The sequence below is a fragment of the Phoca vitulina genome, unplaced genomic scaffold (genome assembly GCF_004348235.1).
Source record: "Phoca vitulina isolate PV1807 unplaced genomic scaffold, GSC_HSeal_1.0 scaffold344, whole genome shotgun sequence".
NCBI lineage: Eukaryota > Metazoa > Chordata > Mammalia > Carnivora > Phocidae > Phoca > Phoca vitulina.
The window spans coordinates 590-10735 of NW_022590031.1; the positions used below are offsets into that span (position 1 = coordinate 590).

At 48.7% G+C, this 10146-nt stretch overlaps 1 protein-coding gene across 3 annotated transcripts; it reads right to left on the minus strand.

The window, feature by feature from the left end:
• Positions 1–296: 296 nt before the first annotated feature.
• On the minus strand, positions 297–8966 carry LOC116629181 (eEF1A lysine and N-terminal methyltransferase-like). Of its 3 annotated transcripts, XM_032399481.1 has the most exons (7): positions 8895–8966; positions 8532–8661; positions 6352–7111; positions 4682–4881; positions 3105–3300; positions 2065–2232; positions 297–805 (listed from the first exon to the last, which is right to left on the minus strand). In XM_032399481.1, the coding sequence occupies exons 3-7, from the start codon at positions 7004–7006 to the stop codon at positions 468–470; spliced, it is 1557 nt and encodes a 518-aa protein (XP_032255372.1). In that variant the 5' UTR covers positions 7007–7111; positions 8532–8661; positions 8895–8966; the 3' UTR covers positions 297–467. The 3 variants fall into 3 exon arrangements, with proteins under 3 accessions (XP_032255372.1, XP_032255371.1, XP_032255370.1); XM_032399480.1 differs by having other exon boundaries at positions 6352–6916; positions 8532–8958; XM_032399479.1 differs by having other exon boundaries at positions 8532–8958.
• Positions 8967–10146: the final 1180 nt, after the last annotated feature.

Below are 10146 nucleotides of genomic sequence, written 5' to 3' on the forward strand. Positions count from 1 at the left end.
GTGGCTCAGTTGGTTAAGCGACTGCCTTCGGCTCAGGTCATGATCCTGGAGTCCCGGGATCGAGTCCCACATCAGGCTCCCTGCTCAGCAGGGAGTCTGCTTCTCCCTCTGACCCTCCTCCCTCTCATGCTCTCTGTCTCTCATTCTCTCTCTCGCAAATAAAATCTTAAAAAAAAAAAATTAAAAAAAAAAAAAGGACTAAAAAACAACTCCCAACGCACACCCCAACTTTTCTTCCCCTTTTCCTCACCCGGCTACAGACCTTAGGTTCCTTGGGAGGATGAGGAAGTGGCAAGGACACAGAGTCAGAAGAGAACCAGGAGAAAAGCCCACTGAGCTGTCAGCACCCCAAGGGCAGAAATGGTCAGTTTTATGTGTTGCTGTACCCCAGCCCCTAGCACAGTGCTGGGCACATGGCTGGCACTCTAGATTTACTGAGTCAATACATCAACCGATGAATGAACAAATCAACGGGGGAAAGACTGGGACAATGCTAATTGTTCGAGATGAATTCTAGAGGCCCTTGCAGGCCTGCCGACTTTGGATGACTCTTCCCTCAACAACCCTCCAAATTCTCCAACTGCAGTACCTTCTCTTCCTGCCAGGCTGGTAATATAGTCCAGTCCATCTGCAATATGGACCTTCATCCGGTCGCTCTGGAAGAAGCCAAACCACCGGCTGGCCACTTCCAACATGGAGGGGTCGATCTCCACAGCATCAATGCAGGACTTCGGGAAATGATCGTGGACAAACAGGGGGAGGCTGCCCCCACCCAGGCCTACCACCAACAATGCCAGTGGGGTCTCTGCAATAAAGGAATAAAGCATCATTTGACAATCTGCTCACTGAAAATTTTGTACCAGCCTTGGGGAGGGTAAAGGAGGGAGCTGGATTATTGGCTCTGCCCAGGGGATACAAGATTTAGAGGCCCAGCTTCTCTGTCTCATCCCAGAAATTTAGGGCCAGTCTGACATCTGAAAACTCAACCGTGGCCTCACAATCCTTCCTTTACTAGATCCAGAAGCTGTGTGTTATTATTACAGACCCTTAAAGATCCCAAAGCACTCAGCTGACATCAAACCAAGAGTCCCCACCATAAGCATTATTAGACTTCCCCTAGGAATTGGGAGGGACAATGGCCAACATCTCGCTTAGGATCACAAGGCAATGTAGATGCAATGCCCTCTGCCCAGCTTTCAACTCAAAGGCCACAGCTGCCCTCTCAGAAACATCAACCAACCGAAGGCAATCCATCCAAGTTCCAGAAATCACGGGAAAATAAAGGCCCAAATCCTAGTCCTAAGTACAGAGAAACCTCAGCAATCACAGGCAGACAGAAGAAGACAAGAAATAAGAAAGAATCACTGAAAGGAGACATTAAATGTAAGATTAATATCTGAGGATTAAACTTAAGAACTGAGACTCTAGGGACATACATCAACACCAAGAAAGGCCAAAAGTACAGGATGTTTCAATAAGACATACTCAGGACTTTGGGTGAACAGTTACCAGCCTAGACAGAAAAATGAACATTTTTGCTACTGTGGTCAGATCCAAACCTGTTATTGGTAATAAGGCTATGACTGTTCTACCTATAATATAGATTTTTTAATTAAGTAGAAATTCAAGAAAGAATTGCATCTGGTGCTCAAATAATACATTACTGAAAGCCAGAAATTCTTCTCAAGCGCACAAGAATTTCTGGAGTCATGATTTTTAAATGTTCCATCTGGTTACATAGGTAGACACATATGCAAACACTCATCAAACTGAACAACTTAAAATCTGTACTTTATGTATCTCATTGAATACATTTTATACTTTAGTATTTTAAATAAATGAATAAAGAAAAAATTTAAGACACCCACATGTGCAGCCATTTTGAGATTACAATCTGAGTTTCAGGGAAAAGCTACTGGATGTTTATTAATTTAGAAGAAGATTGGGAAGAAGAAGACTATGAATATATGTGCATTTTTTGGTCTGTAATCGCTGTGCTCAAACCACAAGACAGCTGTCATCTTACACGCCCCCTCCTGTGGCAGGCAGCGGAGTCTCCCTCACCTAGGAGCAGCTCCGGGTTTCTGAGCAGGGCAAGACCCGCAACCATTGCTTTGTGGTGTTCACAGCACAGGTAACTCTTGTCAATGGACTGCCCTGGGGCTGTGGGGAGGTCCTCTGGAGTGTCAGCAGGCCGCTGCTTCTTCCTGTCCTTTTTCCGTTTCTTCTGGGCTAAAGAGAGATAGAGATGATGAGGTCCCATGTTTGGCACTCTAGTCCATGAAAAGCAAGCCATACCAGCAGCACTGTGCCGTAGTGAGCTTGATCAGACTCAAGAACCCACGCCACCAGGCGTGGAGCCTACTTTAAGAAAAAAAAAAAAGGATCCTAGAGGACATGGCCTAGATCTACACTGTCCAATACCGTAGCCACTAGCCACTTGTGGCTATTGAAATGTAAACATAAATTACAATTTAAAAACATTAAAGATTCAGCGCCTTACTTGCACCAGCCACATTCTATGTGCTCAGGAGGCACACATGGTTAATGGTTACCATATTGGGCAGCTAAGTGGATATTAAACATTCCCTCCAATGCAGAAAGTTCTACTGAATAGCACCAGACCAGGTGACCTCTAAGGTACCCACCAACTCTAAAGCCCTTCTGAAACATATGCTAGTGACTGGCAGTATGAAGAAGGTGGGGTTCACCAGCACCCGTAACGTTTCTGGCTCACCTCACAGAAGTTTACTGAATTAATACAAAACAGATGCATATGGAGCAACGTACAAAGGGGATGGCCTCTAAACTGAAGGCATTAAAGTGATAACCACATCTATTTGGTAAACCACCACCCCAGCCCCTTATCATTTGAGACCCAGGCTTCGCTCAAGAACAACGTACACCTCCATTCTGCTTATTGCCGTTTACACTTGAAGAGCCCAGATGGTAACAGGACAACTTGCAGAGCCATATGCCTCTGATCACAGGCACCCAGGTCTGTCCTACATCTTGGCCAATCTCCCAGGTCAGTCTGACCACCCCAGATGGAGAATCCAGGCCACGTCCACTTGGGTCCCACCAGTGTGCGGATGACACCTCACCTCTGTGAGACACATCCTTCAGCAACCTGGCTTCTGACTGCACCACATTCCTGTTGCTGAGGAAGATCAGCCGCCGGAAGTAGTGCTTGTCATCCCCCTGGACATCCTCGACCACATAGCTGCCACTCAAGGGACTGCAGTCTTGGTGCTGAACGGTCCGGACCCCGATGTCCCCACCCACAGACAGAAAGGGCACCTGAAGATATAACAGAGATGTGGTCAACCACCAGCTCAATTAAGAACAATGAGAAATGATAATCGTTTCCCTTTGTGTGTGTATGAGGAATCCCCATACCAAGGTTCAGGACAGCAAGAACTTCCAAGATTTGCCATTCTATTAAAGAACTTTCCTGGAGCCTTTCAACAGATCACAAAAGGTTTAATTCACTCTTTGGAAAACCAATTGAACACATAAAGATCCCCCAAACCCTTAGTGAAATGCAAGGGTTCTCCCTCACAAAAACATGATGTTCTCCTTAGGAATCCTCAAAGGATTTTCCATAAAAGCTAGAGGGAACCCTCCGGAGGGAACTATAACTATGAGAGAAGGAATCTGAACAGGGATAAAGAGAACAAAATCCAGAGAGAAAGCAACCATTCCAAGTTTGGAGAAATCTCTCCCTTCCCCCAATTACTCTCATCTTTTTCCCCATTTTTCTAAACAGGAGAAAAAATTAGGAGAAAAATACATTTTCCCCCTAGACTTTTCCATTTCCCTTCCCAATCTTTGCTTCTATTTCTTTTAAAGACCTCCAAGAGTATTTAATAATCACCAGGGACCCCTGACTTTGCAGAGATGCAGGCACTGGAGAGAAGGTCCCAAATGACCTCCCCACAGGATCTACATCTCTTTTATGGACACCAACCCCAAATTCTGCCAGGAAGAATCAAACACACATTCATCTGCAAACACAAGACAGCACAGTGGGCAGAACCACAGGCTAGAACCTGGAAGTCTAGGTTCATGTTTTCAGATCTGTTACTACAGAAACAAGCCCCTAGGGACCTTGGCTTTCCTATCTACCACGGATAAAGTACCTGTAATGCACTCACCTGTCAACTGCCATCAGCAGGATGGAATGAGACAATGTCAGCAAAAACCCTGTTTCCTTCCCAGGAAAATACCAGACCAGCAATGCTAATATCCTGAAAACTAACCTGAGCTGTTTTGCCTCTTTTCCATTCTACACTCAGATAATAATGGTTCTAAGAAGCAAAATGCTCAAGGAAGGTCTGCACAAAAGAGGGTAAGGAGAAACAGAGTCTGAACAATCCACAGTATAAAGAGCTGGAGCCTGCAAGGTGGAGAGCATTTCATCTCTGTGGAGTCTCAGAGGCCCCACAAACACAGATGCTACTAGGGGTCTCAAAAGAGCAACTGCTCTCCTTCTTCTCACTGCCTGGGGCAAGAGAACATAAGTACTGCCCACTTAGTTCTGAGCTATTGACATGCCCTTCAGGAATAGACTAGGGGCAGAGACCCTCATCCTAGCTCCTTCTAAGACACCCTCTGCCTTCGTGGCTGCTAATATGACTTCTCTAGAGATCAATGAAAGCTGCTGCCAGAGCTCTGTTACCTGCTGCTGGGCGGGCATCCCGGCAGGAGCCAACTCCATGACTCTGGCTGACAGCTCGGCCTGAATGCTGTCCATGCCTTCGTACCGCTGGCCTCGGTGGAGGGCCACTGTGATCAGCCTCCTGAAGCCTGCACTGGCCGCCAGCTGCTTCCGACCCTCCTCCATGCCAAAGAGCCACTCAGTCTCGCGACCCTGGGGGACTGGAAAGAGGCACTTGGTGACACGGAGTCCAGGGAAGAGTGTTCAAGCCCCAACCAATATGACCTACATGGCAGAGAGTCAGCCCCGGCATAGGCCCAGCATCCCTTCCAACTGTGACCCACTGAGGGCTATCAATTCCCTAGTGCACAATGCCCTGAGCAAAGCAGCCATCAGACACATGGTAGGACCCACGTGACCATGTAAGGGGGAGAGGCAGGTACCTAGTGCAAGAAAAATAGCAATAATACTAACACTTATTATATGCCAAGCAAAATTCCAATAAGTTTACAAACAGAAACTAATTGAATCCTCACAAGAGTCTAAGATGCAGGTGGTATTATTATTCCCATTTTATAAACGAGGCCATTCAGACACAGAATGGAATTATTTACCCAAGTTCATACAATTAGTAAATGGTGAAGCTGGGGCTCAAACCCAGGCAGCCAAGCCCCAGGCTCCGTGCTTGTATCGACTTTACTATTTGTTCCCATTAGTAGACAGGTAGGCTTATGGAATACTTGGGAAAATAGCTCACTTGTCAGCAAATTACCAGCATGATGATTTCAACATCTTGCCTTTGTCTAGAATATCCTATTTTTGAAGATTTTATTTATTTATTTGACAGAGAGAGACACCGTTGAGAGAGGGAACACAAGCAGGGGGAGTGGGAGAGGGAGAAGCAGGCTTCCCGCTGAGCAGGGAGCCCAAAGTGGGGCTCAATCCCAGGACTCTGGGATCATGACCCGAGCCGAAGGCAGACGCCTAACGACTGAGCCACTCAGGCGCCCTAGAATTTTCTACTTTTGAAAGCACTTCGTCATCCTATTTCTTTTGATCATTACTGAGGTAAATCGGGTATCATTTACACCCTTCACTAATGCCACTTCTGTTTATTAAGCACTTATCATGTGCAAGCACCACTCTAAAAGATTTATACTTCTCACACCTACACAACACAGTTAGCAATCCCACTTTATAGATGAGGAAACTCAGGCACAGAAAGAAAAGGAACATTCAAGGTCACATCACCAGGAAGGGACTGAGCTAGAACTGGAACCTAAATAGTCACTTTTTTAGCTACTACTCTGTACTGTCTCCCTAAATTCAGCAGAGAAGCATAGCCAACTTCCCCCAAGTCCTGCAGCTCACAGGCTACAGAGCTGAGACTCTGCTGCTTCCATGACTCCATGTTACAAAGTAACTCTCTACACTGTGAGACTTACCTAATTTATCTCTCTCTCTCCTCCCTACCAAACCCATTCTCACACCAAGCCTTTGCAATGGAAGATGTGAAGAAATAAGCCTCAAATCTTAAGCAGGTAGCTGGACAGCGCTATTCCCCCTTCCTCATGCCTGGGCTAGTCTAACCTCTTGAAGTGCTACCCCCTGCAAGATAAAACCGGCCACGGTGTACCCATCCACCAAAGCCCCAGCCCCTCCAAGGAAGAGAGGGAGCAATCCCAACTCACTGATGAAAATGGCAAAATGATTGTCCCGCGATGGTTTCACAGTGGGGCTGTCCACCACGTGGAGGGTGTAGCGTGGCTCCCCCGTGTCCCCATCGCACAAGTCCAGAGATACACTCCCCAGCCCGGCCTTGCGGTACAGCTGGCTGCACAGCCAGGCATACTGCTGCCGCTCCCGCACCGCCTCGGCCAGCCGCTCGGCACTCTCCAGCCGCACAGGCTTGCCCTGCTCCTGAGCACATAGCTCAAAGATTTGAAGGGCAGAGCCAGGGACTGGCCTGAACTTGGTCATGATGAAGGCAAAGACAGGTAGGGAGAACCGAGGCTCTGCTTCCAACACCTGGTCCTGGCTGTTGGCCACCTGGTGCACCCTCACCATCCACCCCTCCCGGGAGAAGTGACCCACTGCTTTCTTCAGGATGTGAGCCTGAGCCAGGGAGATGCAGAGGTAGCGACCGCCCACCTGCAGGACACGGCCAACCTCAGCCAGCATCCTGTCCACTTGGTGCAGGGTCTTCTCCTCCTCATCTGTCAGGACAGCGTCCAGGGTGCCCTTGTCCAACACCACCTGGAACGAAGCATCAGGAAACTCCATCTGTGTCATGTCCATCTTCAAGAAGCTCATCTGGGGCCGTCGGCTGGCATTGCGTTCCTTCATTTGCTTGATGACCACCTCACTGATGTCGATGTTCACTATATCCTGATAGCCTACATCATACAGCTGTTCACTTAGCTCTGAGTTACCACACCCAATCACCAGCACCTGAGGGGAAAAAGCCAACAAGGTGAAGGAGATCAAGACAAAGGAATGACCTGCAGACACTTCAAGGAATCAAGTCTCACCTTGGCTGTTAACTTTTCAGAAGGTGTAAAGGTTATTGTCAGCAGAGAGCACCATTACAGAGGTGATTCTAGGTTCCATCCTGAAATACCGCTGCTTAGAGAAACTCACCGGTGAAAACCACATTCAGTCACACAATGCAAGGTATGTAAAAATGGGTTTCCATACTGCAAAAACAAGCTAATCCTGGTTGTTCTTTCTCTGAAGCAAGCACTGATTATTCAAGAAGTGATAGGAAGTCACAGAATCCAAACTGTTTTACTATTAAAAACCTACTTGTGCCATAACCCTATTCCACTCATGCCTAAAGGCACACCTCATGGTATTCTATTTTCTTTTTCTGTTTGTTTTGTTTAAGTTGGCTCCACCCCCAGCATGGAGCCCAAGGCAGAGCTTGAACTCACAACCCAGAGGTCAAGATTTGCGCTGAGCTCAAGAGTCAGACACTTACCTGACTGAGCCACCCAGGTGCCTTTATTCCGCTATTTTCTAAAGCCAAACTTAAAACACAAGTTGTTGCCTCCCTCTCTGTGGAGCAATCGCCCATTGAGCCTTCAAAATTCGGCCCCAATGTCACCACCTCTGGAAAAGCCTGGTGGGAAATGCATAAGCCTGGGACTGAATGGGGCTGAGTTTAAATTCCCATGTGACCACTCACTACATGTATGATCTTGGACAAGAAACTGGCGCTCAGAGCCGCAGTTTCCAAATCAATACAATGAAAGAACCTTACAGAGTTATTATGAGATTTCAACTGCTGAAGGCACACACACACACACAGCACTCAGCATAAGTCTTGGCACTGAGAGCATCCTCCACGAATGTTACCTTCCTATCCTCTTTCTTCCCCACCTCCAGCACACTTCGTCTCCATCAAACCCCTAGCATTGAACTTAGCAGTTGTCACTCCTGGAACGTGCCTTAGGGTTCCTGTTGCTTATGAGCTGAGCACAGGGCCTGAAATTCAGCGTGCCAGCAACAACCACTCCGTTAACAGAATCATCTATCAGTAAAGCCACGGGTTTTCTCTGCTCTACAGACATGGACAGTGACAGAAACGCACACCATTGCTCGAGGAGCCGATCGCTAGCTTGGACTACCCAGTCACTCTTCCAGTGAGATTACTAAGTCAAGGATTGCTGGGAGCAGGAGGTCTCTTACCTGAAAACCTTTAAAAGAACATTTTAAAATTGCCTTTTAGCCGAGTGACGCACAGAATCCGGAAAATATGGGCCCCATTTGTTACTAAAATACGGGCCTGTCGCTATCCACCAAGCGCAGGGTTAAAGTGCTCGTTCCCACATTCCCGAGCACACACTCGGGACCGCCGCGCCGCGCTCACCTTCTCTCTGGGTTTGATGTATTTGTGCAGCACCCCGCACAGCTCCAGGTAGCTTCCATACCACTCGAAAGCTCTCCTTCCTCGCTGCTGGAAGAACTCCCAATAGTCCGCGGAGCCAAACTCCTTGCAGCTTTTGGGTAAGAGGTTCATATTGTCACTGTCCGAGCGGCGCCTTCAAGACCCTCCTACTCGCCCTCCGAGGTACCATCGGTTAGGCTTCCACACACGCTGGCGCCGGGCCCCTGCAGTGGAATTCTTCCCACGACCAAGAACCACGCTGATTTATCCCCCGCTCAAAACCCAAAGGGATGACGCTTACACGCCAGCCCCACGCGCGAGACACTGAACCCAATACACGCTCACCCGTCCTCCCGGCTCACAGCCCCTGCCGCACGTGCGGAAGCCCTCACACTCCCTCGGAGCGGGGTTTCCGAACCCGCAATCATATCCGGGTGCCAGGCTTCGCGATTGGTCGGCCATGCAGACCCTCCCAGCGTCTCATTGGTCACCGCTTTTCGCTCCTGGCACCTCATTGGCCGAGACGCGCTCGCCACACGCAGGCGGAGTCGTCGCGGCGGCGGAGCGTTCCCCTGCGTGCGACAAAGGGGGCGGGGCCACGGGCCTGAGTCCGGGCGGAGGAGGCCTCGCTGGCTCGTCTGCAGATTGCCTCCGAGCGCCGCGCGAGGGCAGCCCTCCCCGGTCTGAGCTTTTCCTCAGCGGCGGAGGCCGCCCCAACCTCTTGAGATCTGTGTTCGCTTTCGGTCCGAGCGGGCCTCGTGGCCACTTCTCATCTTGAAGGGCCGAGCGCGGCCGGCGGGGCACGCGGGGAGGACGAGGCCCCGGAAAAGAAAAACCAGCAGAAGGACGTGAGGCAAGGAATGAGTAGAGCCGGTCCTTAGCAGAAGAAAGCCATCCTAGCCAGGTTATCTTCTGCGTCTCCCGCCCCACCCTCCCTTAGTTTAACCACTTGACTTGGATAATTGAGGTTTATTTTGGAGAAAACTGGCCCTGGGCGGTATTTTTTCTGCACCAAAATGCAGGATTCCTCTATTAATGTAGTGACGTGAAAATTCACAAGAGGAATAGCAACCACGTGTACAGAGGTGCCTCCTCACCTTCTTCTCCCCCCAAAGCACAACATGCAAATTTCAAACTCATTTTGACAATCAGCCTCCTTAGGTTGTCATTCCGGTGTCATCTATCAGTAGTTGCTACTGCTTACTTGATGTGTTCAGTGAACAAACTGTACTTTCCGATGCCCGTCTTATCCTAATACCCCAAGGAAGTTCCTGTGACCGGCACATGTGCCAAATATGAGCATCGCTGGGCTTTTCACAACACTATAAACTGCGGAGGGAATGTACAGACCGAGCAGGACACATATGCGTGGAATGGGCATCTATAGTCTGGGCTATTGTAGACCTCACGAGCAGAGGTAGCCAAAAGGACTATTAATCGTTAAAGTGGACTTAAACTTTGGTTTAAGAGAGTAGTTCTCAAATTTTGGCATGCATCAGAATCACTTGGAAGACTTACTAAAACAGATTGCTGAGCCCCACTTCCAGAGTTTCTCATTGATCAGGACTATCCTGAGGTCTAAGGATTTGCATTTCCA